Genomic DNA, 15,648 nt, shown 5'->3' on the forward strand with positions numbered 1-15,648 from the left:
CATTTAAATAACATGTGCATAAACAAGGGAACCACGGACACATTCAAAGGAACATGATGAAGACGCTGAAGTCTTCTGAGAGTCAGTAGGGCCCTGAGGAGGCAGTGTAGGCAATGGGTAGGAACACGGGCTCTGGGGCCAGACTTGCTGTTAGAAGTCTATGACTTACTATTACAAGCTGTGTGACCTTGAGCAGCTTACTTCTGGGTTCTTCGGTTTCCACAGAATGGGTGAAGAATATAAAGATTTGCCCTGGAAAAGCTTTTTTTATTCTTTTTAATTAAGACTTAATTCAGGGATTGTATTCTCTGTTAAACTTTTTTTACCCAACTGCTTTACCCTCCAGAATCCTTCCACCCTCAAGTATCTGGCTAAGTTAGGTAACTCAGACTGGGGGTGATAAAATTGCATTACTTTTCTGTTTGACACGTAGTTAGAGGCTGATTTTTGTCCCCTAAAATTCTTATGTTGAAGTCCTGACCACCAAGTACCTCAGAATAGGACTAAATTTGGAGATAGAGCCTTTAAATAGGTAACTAAGGTAAAATGAGGTTTTATGGGTGGGCTCTAATCCAATATGACTGATGTCTTTGTAAGGGGAAAAGGTTAAGACACAGTTAAACACAGAAGACACAATATGTGAACATAAACGGAGAAAATGGCCATTTACGAGCTACAGAAAGAGACCTCAAATGAAACCAACCCTGCTAACACACTGATCTTGGACTTCCAGCCTCCAGAACTATGAGGAAATTTATATTGTTTAAGCCACTCAATCTGTGGTACTTTATTATGGCAACCCTAGCTGACTAATGCATACCCTGTGAACTCCATAAAGGCAGAGATTATATCTTTAATTTCATTTAAAGCTTTTGTTTAAGAAATGAGAATGAAACCAATAATTACTAGGCAAATACCATATGTCAGGCACTGTATTAGATATTTTCTACAAATTACCTGACTTAATTTTTCCAATGATACTAGGAAATATAGATATTATTATGCCCATTTTATAGATAAGGAAACTGAGGCTGAGAAGACAATAAGTAACTTAATCAGATAGGTGTTACTTCACAAAGATCCCAGAACATCATCTGTATCACACAGTAAAATAATTTTCTTTAGAAAAATGAAAATATTTATAAAAAAAAAAATCAAACAAAACTTTAAAAGGAGATATCTAAAGTTTTTTGTTGTTGTTGTTTGTTTGTTTTTGAGGCAGAGTCTCACTCTGTAACCGAGGCTGGAGTGCAGTGGTGCCACCTCATTGCAACCTCCGCCTCCCAGGTTCAGTCGATTCTCATGCCTCAGCCTCCCAAGTGGCTGGGATTACAGGAACATGTCACCACGCCTGGGTAATTTTTCTATTTTTAGTAGAGCTGGGGTTTCACCATCTTGGCCAGTCTGGTCTTGAACTCTTGGCCTCAAGCGATCCGCCCACCTCAGCTTCGCAAAGTGCTGGGGTTACAGGCGTGAGCCACAGCGCCCAGCCTAAAGGTCTTTTGAATTGTTTTTATTCTTTTTCTATTCCAGAAGAACTGGATCCACAGGGTAGAATATTTGTTGTGCTTTGATTCACAGAAGAACGAACTCTGCAGTAATTGGAGCTGCTGAAAGTGGAGTGGATTCAGTTGCTGCAACCACTAAAACTAGTGCTAGACAATGCCTTTATAGGGATTGATACTTTGGGAATTCATTCTTTAGGTTGAAGGTTGTACTCGATGACCATTGCATTCTCTACAAACTCTTAATTAGGTTAACACACTTTATTATGCATCTGAATTGAATTATACTTCAGTAAGATATGATCAGTCTGACTTGTGGTATGTATCTGCATATGTGAACTATTGAGTTACATTTATTTCAAACCTATGGTTAGAAAAACAGTAACTTCTCAAAAACAAGTCACAAACCTTTACCAAAACCTCACACTTTATTCAAAAATTAACTCAAAATGGACCACAGATTTAAACTTGTGGGGTAAAAAAAGAGCAAATCCTTGGGACTTGGGTTAGGCAAAGAGTTATACTTGATGTTGAAATTGTAACCCATAAAGAAAAAATTGATAAACTGGAGTTCTTCAGAATTGAAAGTGTTTGCTCTGCAAAAGACGCTGCTAAGAGGATAAGAACTTAGCTTACATACTGGGAGAAAATATTTACAAACCAGGTATCTGACAAAGGACTAGTATCTAGAATATATAAAGAATGCACAAAACTCAACAATAAAAAATAATTTAATTAGAAAGTGAGCAAAACACCTGAAGAAGATATACAAATGGCAAATAAGACAATGAAAAGTTGTCTGACATTATTAGCCATTAAGGGAATGCGTGTTAAAACCACAATGAAATATCATTATACACCTATCAGAACAGTTAAACAAAATGGTGGTATCACCAAATGCTGTTGAGGGTGTAAAGAAATTGCTCTCATGCATTGCTAATGGAAATGTAACATAGTATAACCATTCTGAAAAAGAGTTTTACAGTTTCTTATGAAACTAAACATGCTACTGTTATATGACCTAGCAATTGTACTCTTGATGTATATTTCCTAGAGAAATGAAAGGTTTATACAAAAAATTAGACACAAATGTTTATAACAGCTTTATTTGTAATAGCCAGAAACTGGAACAATAGCCACAATAGAAACAACCTTGATGTCCTTTGGTGCTTGAATGGTTAAGTAAACCATTGTATATCCATATGATGGAGTACTATTCAGCCATAAAAGTAAATGACCCATTGATATACACAGCACCTTGGATGATTCTTGAGAAAAGTATGCTGAGTGAGAAAAGCCAATCCCAGAAGGTTACAAAAGGTAACAGAGTGTTATGTAAATTGTTCAACTTCTTATATAAGTGATTCTATGCATAAACCACTCTTAAAATGACAGCATTATAGAAATGGAGAACAGATAAGTAGCTCTCAGTGGTGAGGGATTAGGCAGAGGGATGGTGAGGGGATTATAGATGTGGCTATAAAAGGGCATCATGAGAGATCTTTGTGATGATGGGAATGTTCCTTATCTTGACAGTATCAGTGTCAATATCCTGCTTGGGATATTATACCATGGTTTTGCAAGATCTTCCCACTGGAGGAACTGGGTAAAAGGTACAGAGGATCCCTCTGTACTATTTCTTGCAATTGCATAATAGTCTACAATTATCTCAAAAGTTTAGTTTTGAAAATCATAATGAAGTCCAAGTGCGGTGGATCACACCTGTAATCCCAGCACTTTGGAAGGCCAAGGTGGGTGGATTTCCTGAGGTCGGGAGATCAAGACCAGCCTGGCCAGCATGGTGAAACCCCATCTACTAAAAATACAAAAATTACCCAGTGTGGTGGCAGGTGCCTGTAATCCAGCTATTTGGGAAACTGAGGCAGGAGAACAGCTTGAACCCACCAGGCGGAGGTTGCAGTGAGCCAAGCTCGTGCCATTGAACTCCAGCCTGGACAACAAAGCGAGATTGCGTCTCAAAAAAAAAAGAAAAGAAAAGTAAAGAAAATAATAATGTAATGTCCCTTTCATTTTACTGAAATAAATATTCAGAGCACTTAATAACACCTTTTACAGCCCAGGTCATCACTGTGCATGGTCATCCATGATAATGTGAAAAAACCCATAAAAGTTGTATTTTCAGAAACAAAAATTCCAATAACACTAGGTTATTTGCCTAGCCTCTCATTGAAAAATGCACCTTTTGTACTGTATGTAATTTCTTCTTCTTTTTTTCCAGCCTTTTTCTCATTGTTCTCGTCATATCAGACATTATGGCTTTGGTAAGGCATTACGGGGTAGTCCATATAAATTAAGAGTGCTGGGTTAATTTAATAAAGAGAAATATGAATGCATTTCTATACGTGAAATCTATAGATATTGAGTTGTAAGTACTGGCATAATTTATGTTCTTTTTATATTAGTTATGCTAGATGTATGTCATTATATGTCTGAATGGAATTATACTTTAGTAAGATATGATCAGTCTGACTTGTGGTATATATCTGCATATGTGTCAAAAGTCTTACTACTTGATTTATTCAAGTCTGTCATACCTCATCTTCTATGATGCTTTGTATCTGAAATGAACCTTCCAAGGGAAGTTTATAGAGAAAGCTAACTTTAAATTTAGATAATACATCATTTTTCTATTGAAGTGTTGATTTTCAACCCTTCTCTCAGATTAAAAATGAAAGGAAAAGGGGGAGGGAAGGAAGGAAGGAAAAAGGAAATATAGCTTTTCTATTGGGAAGATGTTAAGCAGGATATAGCTATAATAAAAGAGTTCTGATGCATGTAGGTAGGCCTCTCGTATTAATAAAAAAAGGAGCCTATTTTATGTCTGCAAGTTTGGGGTGTTCCCAAGGCCACTCTCAGCTTTAGTAATTCACTAGAAGAATTCACAGAACGCACTGAATGCTGTTATAGTTACAGTTTATTCCAGTGCATAGGACAGAGTCCAGGACACAAGACGCAGAGCTTCTGTTTCTCCCTGTGGAATCAGGACAGCACTACCCTCCCACCCTTGATGTGTGACAGTACACCTGGAGTATTGCCAACTAGGCTTACCTAAGCTTTGTTGCCCAGACTTTTTAGTGGGGCTTGATCACATACTGCCTACCTGGCTGACCTTTAATCCCTTCTGGGGTTACAACTGATAATATGGCTCAAAGCCCTCATCATACATCACATTGTTAGACTGTCCAGTGGCCAAGACCTCAGGCAGAACACTTCTATGAGGCATGACATTCCAGGGGCCTAGAAATCACCTCCCAGTAGCTGAGAAACACCAGAGCTCTTGTTGGGTAAGGTTAATTCATCACTGTATAACATCCCATGCTAGAAGTAACTAGGAAAACTAGTAAGAGTAGCTTTCCAAATCCGGTTCCTAGTCACTCAGTTTAGATGAGAGTATTTTTGTGTGGTATTGAACTGTTATTCATTGTATTTCTGAAACTGACCACATATAATGTGAGAACAAAACAGCTTTCAGTTTTGTATGCAAAGTGGCAAACAGACATGTTAATAGATGAGGATTGAAACTCTGATTAATTTTATATAAAAAAGATTGCATAAATCAGCTTGCACAGCTATTCATGATCTAGCTTCTGCTCACTTGACTGGCATCTTCTCTCACCTCTCCATCCTTGTTTTCTCTACACCATCCTCACTTTGAAGCTACCAAGTTTTCTCTGGACTCTTGATGTGTATATAGGCTATTCCCTCTGCCAGAAACTTCTTTCTCCCCAAACCTCCATTCATCTGATTCCTACTTTTTACTTAGATTTCACCTTCCAGTAGGAAGCCTTCTCTTTCATCCTAATCAGGAATTAGGAAACCCTTCCTCTGTTTCTATAATTGCCTGTATTTTCCAATGGTAACACTCCCTCCACCCCGCTCTTGCACACCCCTCCCCTGATAATTTGACTGAATCATTTAGTAGAGCCTACGCCTTATGAGGAGGAGTTTATCTCCAACACCTAAGACAGTGATTGGCACATAGTAGGCAGTGAGTACAGTAAATATTTGTTGATAAATGAATGACATGGCTTCTTTCCACTGGCATCTTTAGTATTATCTAGTGTTTTTTATTGATGTTGGCTTGTTCTTCTTTATTTCTGGTTATTCAGAAATGCCACTTTTTTGATCATTTGATTGAATGGTAATTTTATTTCTGGATTTTAGACTACTGCTAATTCTAATCCAAGTAAAAGTTTCAGTAAATGACATATAAGTCTTATTGATTCCAGTCAGATAGTGATTCTCAGTTAGAGATCTGAAACATGATCCTAAAACAACTTTTAGACTGACTCTAAATAGCTTTGTTTTTAATGGAGTCTTTTTTTTTTTTTAACAGCATTTTTTCTTCTTGGTCAAGGATTATGGCAGCTGGCTTGATATTGGAACAAGGTATAGTATATATAGTCATGCATTGCTTAACACCAGGTATTGTTAGGCAATTTCTTTGCTGTGCAAACATCATAGAGTATACTCACACAAACCTAGATGATGTAGCCTACTCCACACCTAGGATATGGTATAGCCTATTGCTACTAGACTATAAACTTGTATAGCATGTTATACTGAATACTGTAGGCAGTTGCAACCCAATGGTAAGTATTTTTGTATCTCCACATAGAAAAGGTACAATAAAAAATTCAGTATAAACGATTTTTTAACTGGTACATCTGTCTAGGACACTTAACCATGAATGAAGCTTGTGGGACTGGAAATTGTTCTGGGTGAGTCAGTGAGTGAGTAGTGAGTGAATGTGAAGGCCTAAGACATTCATGTATACTGCTGGAGGCTTGGTGAACACTGTACAATTTGACTACATAAATTATTTTTAAAGTCTTTTTATCTGTTTAATAAATTAACCTTCACTTAAACTGTAACCTTTTTACTTTATAAGTTTTTTTAACTTACTGACTTTATAATAACATTTAGCTTAAATACACAAACACATTATGTAGCTATACAAAAACATTTTCTTACTTGATATCCCTATTCTCTAAGGTCTTTTCTATTTTAAAATTAATATTTTAATTTAATATTTTTTAATTATTTACTTTTTTTTTACTTTTTAAACTTTTTTATTAAAAGCTAAGATACACACACACACACACACACACACACACACACACACACACATTCACCTAGGCCTACAGAGGGTCAGGATTTTTATCTCCACATCTTGTCCCACTGGAAGGTATTCACAGGCAATAACAGGCATAGAGCTGTCATCTTCTATGATAACAGGCTTTCTAGAATACCTCCTGAAGGACCTGCCTGAGGCTCTTTTACAGTTAAATTTATGTATATATGGAAAAGGAATAGAGTCTAAAAAATGATGAAAAATATGGTATAGTTCATGTAGATACCAGTAACAGTTATTGTCATGATCAGATATTATATACTGTACATAATTGTATATGCTAGACTTCTATAGGACCAGCAGTGCAGTAGATGTGTTTACACCAGCATCACCACAAACAGATGAGAGTAACGCTTTGTGCTGTGAAGACACTGTGCTGTCACTAGGTCTCTTAAACGCTTATGGGCATGTATATGCAGTCCATTGTTGACTAAAATATCATTATGTGGCACCTGACTACAGTCAAGTAGAAGTTTTTAATAGTACAATAAAAGAAAATTGAAACTTAGTGTCTTACTATAGAAGGTGCAAATATGATTTTGAGGTAAGCACAGCAAGTAGCTATTATTTTAAGCCCCTGGAAATGAGACATCTGTCCAATTCTTGGCATTAGCACACTGGCAAATATTTCCATGGTATGCTCTGGGGAGGATGATAGATGTTAAGTCCAGAGAGAATTAAAGGGCAGCAGAAGATGCAAGAGAAACTGCTTGAATCTGCAGTTTCAAAGTTGATCCTTCCAGTGTCCTGTGTGTTTTCTTAATCTCTCAGTCTCTGTTTAGAAAAATGAGGCTGTTCCAGTTGCAATATGAATTTTATATGGTGCTTTAAATTTCATGTGATCATTATCTGCCTCTTACAATCTTTAATATGGTAATATTTTAACATATGATAACTATTTAAAGTGTAATTTGAGGCCAGGGACAGTGGCCCACACTTGTAATCCCAGGACTTTGAGAGGCTGAGGTGGGAGGATTGCTTGAGCCCAGGAGTTTGATACCAGCCTGGGCAACATAGTGAGACCCTGTTTCTACAAAAAATTTAAAAAAAAAAAAATTACCTGGGTGTGGTGACCCATGCCTGCAGTCTCAGCTACTGAGGAGGCTAAGGCAGAAGTGCTTGAGCCTGGGAGGTCAGGGCTATAGTGAGCCATGATTGGGCCACTGCACCTCAGCCTGGGCAACAGAGTGAGACCCTGTCTCAAAAAAATTAATTAATTAGTTAATTAAAAATAAAGTGTAATTTGAACAAGCAGTCAGTTTTCTTTTTATTGTGTTAAATGTCAACAATTGCCATAACCTGTTAAATTTCTTCTTTGAGAACAAGAAAGCGAAGTTGAACGTTTTGCCTTTTTTTCCCCAAATGCATTCTGAGACAGAATATATTTTTGTAGACTGATTTTATTTCATTTACTCAATATTTATTCAGCACTTTGTGTTGCCAGGAATTGTATGGGTTTGCAGGAGACACCGTGTGTTAAACATCCTCTTCCCTCTGTTGATATCTCTTAGGCAGCTCCTGGCATGTACTGCCTGGTTATTTATATGCATATCTGCCTCTCCCGATAGACTTTGGATTCCCTCAGATCCAGGATTGGATTTGAACCTCTTACATGCCATACGTGCTTGGCATGTAAAAGGTACTCCATAGATAATTGATTTTGTTTTCATTTGTCTCTTAAACTTGAATGTTTAGGAAAAGTTTAGATATCCCTTTCTTCTCCCCAGCCCTCTCATCCCAGAATCTCTAGGCAGATAGTGGCCAGAGCTTGGGCTTTAGACAGAGCACCTGGGTTTGAATCTCATTTCTGCCACTTTAGAGCTGTGAGACCTTGCTAAGTGACTTAATCTCGCTAAGTCCCCCATTTCTCTTGTAGTCATTTTGAATGAATTAATTTATATAAAGCATTTAAGTATTTAGCATAGTGCCTGGCATCTAATGAGCTTCAGTGAATGTCAACTATTGTCATTGTTGTCATTCTGTAATTCTGTTTTTTCTCCTTTATAGTACTTCTTGTATTTGGCATACCTCTCTTTACTCTAGCATTTGATTATTTTTATTTTAGACATAGGTCAGAATTTTGTTTCAAAAACATTCTGGTAAAATACAGCATTTTGTGTATGAGACTTTTTCTTTTATTTTTAATTGTGGTAAACTACACATAACAAAATGTATCATCAAAACAATTTTTAAGTGTATTGTTCAGTGGTATTAAGTATACATTCACATGGTTGTGCAACTATTACCACACTACCATCTGGCTCCGGAACTCTTTCCATCTTGGAAAACAAACTCTGAATGTGTTAATCAACGATATCCTATTCTCCTTCTCATCAGCCTCTGGCAATCACCATTCTGCTTTTTGTTTCTATGAATTTGATGACTCTGGGTACCTCATATAAATGAAATAATACAGTTTGTCTTTCTTGCGATTGACTTATTTCACTTGGTGTAATATCATTTTGCAACTGACATTTCACTTGGTATAATATCATCAAGGTTCATTCATGTTGTAGCATGTGTTAGAATTTCTTCCCTTTTAAAGGCTGGATGATACTTTATTGTATGTATATATGCATATACCATATTGTTTACCTATTCATCTGTCAATGGATACTAGAGTTGGTTCCACTTTTAGTTATTGTGAATAATGCTGCTGTGAACTTGAGTGTGAGACTTTTAGAAATCTAAATTGGTTTCACCCTAAAGAGGTGCCAAGGAATGAAGAACATGCAATTTTCATAGAAAGAAGTGCATCATTAGTTTCTGAACAGGCATTCATTTGTATTGCACTAAGAGTTTTAGATTTCCTTTAATTAGCTTGAAGTTTATCTTTACCTGGCATATTTTTTCTTCAAAGTAAAAATTTTTTACTTATTGCCATTAATAACATGTATAAAACACAAAGCACCTTTTCATATCCATGATCTCAATCCAATCCAGCAAATATTTATTGAGCACCAGCTGTATGCTAGGAGAGTTGCTGGGGAAGAGAAATTCACAGTTCTGAGCTCTCAGGAAGCATAATGCTGGGGAAGGAAGCAGATCCGTGAGCAGGCCATATGGTGCAGTGTGAGAAATTGTAGAGTAGTCTCTCATGTACTGTGAGGACACTTAGGGTGTCTGAGTCTCATAGCATAAGGAAGGCTTTTCAGGACAGGAGCTGTCTAAACACTGCAAGTGTGGGGCTTAGAAGAGTACGTTGGGTCACAAGAACTAGGGAGAATGTGTAGAGTGAGAGAAGGTGAAGAGCAGAGAACAAGTGTGGAAATGAGGCTGAAAGAAGTGGCCAGAAGGCAGAAAACCTAGAGAGAGCCATATTGAGAAAATCAAGCAAGCATTTCAGGAAGGAGGGAGGTCATGCAGTTTCAGATATGACAGAGTGTAAGTGAAAACATAAAGGTGTGCCTTGGTTGAAGCAGCAGTGGGCATTGATGAGCTTGGCTGGAGAGGTTTCAGTGGTAGGATCTGGTGCTAGATTGCTGCACTGAATCAGATCCCACCAATTTCCAGGTGAGGACTGCAGACCAAAGATAAACATTTTTCTTTTTTCTACCAAGACCTCAATAAAATAAACAAACCTAGCAAAATGAAAAAAATGGGAGAAGGACTATCAGCAGATTTGAGTTCAACAAATTTCTAGAAGATAGGTAACCAGAGGGAGGAAGCAGCAGCTCAGAAGCTACAGGCAGCTATGGCCAAAGGAAAAGGAGTTCCAGGGGCTTCCGACTCAGTCAGACAGTAACGTGGAATGAGGAATGAGGAAGGGAAGCAGATTAATTGGATATCTGTCTACCAAATGATGGTATCAACAGGCTCTCCATAGCCTGTCTCCTGCTTCCTTCATCCCCATGGAGAAAGTGCTACAGGCATTTTAGTCCTAGTAGAAAACCAGAAGACACCTCTTAAAGAGATTAAAAAAAAAAAAAAAAGAACTGGGAGGAATTTCACTGCTGTGATGTATGTGCCTCCACTTTAGTGAGGCTGTTCTGCATTCTAGCATTTGTAGACTCCTGCTAACAAAGGGCAGAGAGAAGCACCCCTCCTGCTCATCCTAAAACATGACATGGCAATTCCTATCACATGCATAGAACTAACTGGTGGCCATCCTATTGGTGAGTGAGACCTAGAGAGAAAAGAGACTTTCTTAAAAAGTGAAATACACACTACCCTATGACCTAGCAATTCCATGCCTAGGTACCCAAGAGAAGGCAAAACATATGTATGCTGAAAGACTTGTACAGGAATTTTCATAGGAGCTATATTCACAATAACCAAAATCTTGAGATGACCCAAATGTTCATCAGTACATGAATGGATAAACAAATTGTGCTGTATCCATACAATGGGATATTACTTACCTCTACAAAGAAATGAGTAAGTGATGGACTCAACTACATGAATGACTGTCAGAAACTTTATAGATTTAAAGAAACCAGATATGTATGAGTATATAGTATACTCCATTTATATAAAATTCTAGAGCAGGCAAAACTATAGTCACAGAAAGTTGATCACTGGTTGTCTGGGGTTGGTGGTCACGGTATGACTGACCACAAAAGGGGCCGTGGGAACTTTTGGGGTAATAGAGATGTTCTATATTTTGATGGTTTTGTTAGTTACATGAGTGTACCATTTGTCAATACTCAGCTAGCTGGACATTTAAAATGGTTCCATTTTCTCACATGTAAATTATACCTCAAAGTTGATTCATAAGGAAAAATAGAAAAACTAACAGTTGAAATGAGTGGAGCATAGTATATGTAGGTTAAATTCTGGTTAGTAGCCAGGACTTTGTTTTAAAAAGATGCATCCATAAACAGCAACATAAAGACAAGTCATGTCAGGCGGTAACCACCAGAAGATCTAAAAATAAAAGTACTTAGTGTGATTGCTCTAAAAAGTGAATACAAAGGAATGAGAGATTGTTGCTTTTCATTATAACTCTTTCTCCATTATTTTGCTTTTCTAATACTGCATGTATGACTGACAAAAATTAAAGAAAAAATGCATAAGTAGAATTTCAGGTTTAATTAGAAAGGGGAAGAGAAACAGAGTAGTATTTTCATGGGAATACCCTCACACCTCCCTTTGAGAGAGATTTTATTTTCATTTATTTTACTAATGAGCATAAGGAATATTATAATTAGGAGTGAATGTCCCTAGTTATATCAGTTTAATTACTGTCTGTTAAAGAAGGATTTTGAAGGCATTATGTGAGGGCCAAATGGAGGGAGCTCATTCCCAGAGCAGAGTAGAGGCAGAGAGCCACCCACAAGGTCACAGCAAGGCTGTGCATTGCTACACAGAGTTCACATACCCAACATTGTTTATCTGAGATAGGAGTCCTGAAAGACGTGATAAAGGCTATTTAGAGACCACAGAGTCTTCTCTATTGGATAAAAGGCAAAGTAAGACAGAAGCTCAAACTTGGGTAGGAGGCCCTGGATGTCAGTCAGAGGACTACCCCCATTCACACATCTACCAAAAATACCCAACACTTCTACTGTGCTACTCTATTTACATTATCTTCTACATTATTTCGTGTGATTTTAATCACAACACTGTGAAGTAGACATTATCTTTCACAGTAGGTACATTTACTATCTTCATTTTACAGATGAGGACACATTGGCCCTAAGGAGATTGTGACTTGTTCATGTCACAGAGTCTAAAAATGGTTAATTGATCTTAAAGGAAGCACTTGCAATAAGGGAAGCTGCCATGGGGTGTGCAGGCTGCTCAGTCACTGCCTGTTATGTGCATACTGCCAAACTGTACAGTTGGCAAAATGATTTGTCATTTATGTCAAAAGATGGAAATAAGTAGTAAATGTCACATTGGTAGTTAAGAGGAAAACCTGGTGACATGAAGACTATTGTTAGCAAGTTAAAAGCTGTGATTAAAGAAAGCCTGTGGGAGTATTATGCTGCCAAAATAAAAGCTTTGAGGAAGGCTGAAAAGGGTTTTTGTGGGGCTGCAGAGAATGGAGGGCAAAATCAGGGAAGTAGTGATGAAACAAGATACCCAGAAGCAAGCCCCTAAACAAATTTTTCTTGGCTGCAGCTTCCCCTTTGCTTACCTTGATTACCTTTATGCTTAGGACTGAAGTAGAGAAAATTTAAAGTTGAATTCCTTGGAATCCTGAATGCATTTATCTTTTCGCCACTTACTAACATATTTAATCTTTCATGCTTCATTCAACAACTACTTACTGAGCAACAATATAAGCCTAACTTTCTAATTATATTCATTCTGCCCCTTACTCAGTTTTTCTAAGCTGAATAATCCATTCTCTTGTTAGTTCATCATGGGTTCCATTCTGTTCAGCACTGTTTTCCATTTCATTTCTGTCACCTTTAGTCTTTCATCTAAAACTTGATCGACAGGGTATTCTCAGAACAACTTCTCTTTCCTTTCTCTACCTCTCTAATAATACACTGTTTTATTTAAAAAAGAAAAAAAAGGGAAGGGAGGGGAAGAAGGAAAGAGAAAGGGAAAGGAAGGAAGGAAGAAAGGAGGACAAAGGGAGGGAGAAAGAGAGAGAAAGAAAAAGAAGTGCTCACTTCAGCAGCACATATACTAAAATTGGAATGATACAGAGAAGATTATCATGGCCCTTGCACAAGGATGACACGCAAATTTGTGAAGCGTTCCATATTTTTGCAATGAAGAAAATGAGTCAACTAATGGGAAAGAAAATCAGCCAGTAACAACACGGCAGGATCAAATTGACACATAACAATATTAACATTGAATGTAAACAGCCTAAACGCCCCAATCAAAAGACACAGACTGGCAAACTGGATAAAAAGTCAAGTCCCATCGGTGTGCTGTATTCAGGAAACCCATTCACATACAGAGACACACATAGACTCAATATAAAGGGATGGAAGAAGATTTACCAAGCAAATGGAGGACAAAAAAAAAGCAGGGGTTGCGATCTTAATCTCTGATAAAATGGACTTAAACCAACAAAGATCGAAAGAGACAAAGAAGGACACTACATAATGGTAAAAGGATCAATCCAACATGAAGAGCTAACTATCCTAAATATATATGCACCCAACACAGGGGCACCCAGATACATAAAGCAAGTTCTTAATGACCTAAAACAAGATTTAGACTCCCACACAGTAATAGTGGGAGACTTCAACACTCCACTGTCAATATTAGATCAACGAGACAGAAAATTAACAAGGACATCCAGGACTTGAATGCAGAGCTGGACCAAGCAGACCTAATGGACATATACAGAATGCTCCACCCCAAATCCACAGAATATACATTTTTCTTAGCACCACATTGCACTTACTCTAAAATTGACCACATCATTGGAAGCAAATCACTCCTCAGCAAATGCAAAAGAACGGAAATCATAACAAACCGTCTATCAGACCACAGCACAATCAGACTAGAACTGAGAATTAAGAAACACACTCAAACCTGCACAACCACTTGGAAACTGAACAACTTGCTTCTGAGTGTTGACTGGATAAACAATGAAATAAAGGTAGAAATAAGGATGTTCTTCAAAACCAATCAGAATGAAGACACAACTTACCAGAATCTCTGGGACACCTTTAAAGCAGTGTTGAGAGGGAAATTTATAGCAATAAATGCCCACATGAGAAACAAGAAAAGCTCTAAAACTGACACCCTATCATCAAAATTGAAAGCGCTAGAGGAGGAAGATCAAAACAACTCAAAAACTAGCAGAAGACAAGAAATAACTAAGATCAGAGCAGAACTGAAGGAGATAGAGACACAAAAAAACCTTCAAAAAATCTATAAATCCAGGAGCTGGTTTTTTGAAAAGATCAACAAATAGACCGCTAGCCAGATTAATAGAAAAGGAAGAAGAATCAAATAGATGCAATAAAAAATGATAAAGGGGATATCACCACTGATCCCACAAAAATACAAACTACCATCAGAGATTACTACAAACAGCTCTATGCACATAAACCAGTAAACCAGGAAGAAACAGATAAATTCCTAGACACTTGTACTCTACCAAGACTAAACCAGGAGGAAGTTGAAACCCTGAATAGACCAATAACAAGCGCTGAATAAGAGGCAGCAATCAATATCCTACCAACCAAAAAAAGTCCAGGTCCAGATTGGTTCACAGCCAAATTCTACCAGACATACAAAGCGGAGCTGGTTCCATTCCTTCTGAAACTGTATCAAACAATAAAAAAGGAGGGAATCCTCCCTAACTCATTTTATGAGACCAACATCATCGTGATACCAAAACCAGGCAGAGGCTCAACTAAAAAAGAAAACTTCAGGCCAATATCCATGATGAACATCGACACAAAAATCTTCAATAAAATACTAGCAAACCAATTGCAACAGCACATCAAGAAGCTTATCCATCATGAGCAAGCAGGCTTCATCCCAGGGATGCAAGGCTGGTTCAACATACGCAAATCCATAAACATAATCCATCACATAAATGGAACCAAAGATAAAAACCACGATTATCTCAATAGATGCAGAGAAGGCCTTTGACAAAATTCAACATCCCTTCATGCTAAAAACTTTCAATAAACTAGGTATCAATGGAACATATCATAAAATAATAAAAGCTATGTATGACAAACCTATAGCCAATATCATACTGAATGGGCAAAAGCTGGAAGAATTCCCTTTGAAATCCAGCACTAGACAAGGATGCCCTCTCTCATCACTCTTGTTCAATATAGTATTGGAAGTTCTAGCCAGAGTAATCAGGCAAGAAAAAGAAATAAAGGGTATTCAGTTAAGAAAAGAGGAAGTCAAACTGTCTCTATTTACAGATGACATGATTGTATATCTGGAAGACCCCATCATCTCAGCCCAAAATCATCTCAAACTGATAAGCAACTTCAGCAAAGTCTCAGGATACAAAATCAATGTGCAGAAATCACAAGCATTCCTATATACCAATAACAGACAAAGAGAGAGCCAAATCAAGAGTGAACTCCCATTCATAATTGCTAC

General features: G+C 37.5%; 1 protein-coding gene and 1 non-coding gene across 10 annotated transcripts in view; both read left to right on the plus strand.

Annotated features, from left to right (window-relative positions):
- Window positions 1-15,648, plus strand: part of PIGN (phosphatidylinositol glycan anchor biosynthesis class N) — a 145,721-nt gene that overhangs the window by 113,921 nt on the left and 16,152 nt on the right. For all 9 annotated transcript variants that reach the window (XM_064379069.1, XM_064379071.1, XM_064379076.1 and 6 more), the window contains 2 exons: window positions 3,745-3,787; window positions 5,863-5,915. In XM_064379069.1, coding sequence (XP_064235139.1) covers window positions 3,745-3,787; window positions 5,863-5,915 — 96 coding nt within the window. The remainder of the gene's footprint in view (window positions 1-3,744; window positions 3,788-5,862; window positions 5,916-15,648) is intronic.
- LOC135276092 (U6 spliceosomal RNA) lies at window positions 13,219-13,325 on the plus strand. The gene has a single exon (XR_010343662.1). It is a non-coding gene; the product is annotated as a U6 spliceosomal RNA (small nuclear RNA).

The sequence above is a fragment of the Aotus nancymaae genome, unplaced genomic scaffold (genome assembly GCF_030222135.1).
Source record: "Aotus nancymaae isolate 86718 unplaced genomic scaffold, 86718_ANA_hifiasm-v0.15.2.pri h1tg000020l, whole genome shotgun sequence".
Classification (NCBI taxonomy): domain Eukaryota; kingdom Metazoa; phylum Chordata; class Mammalia; order Primates; family Aotidae; genus Aotus; species Aotus nancymaae.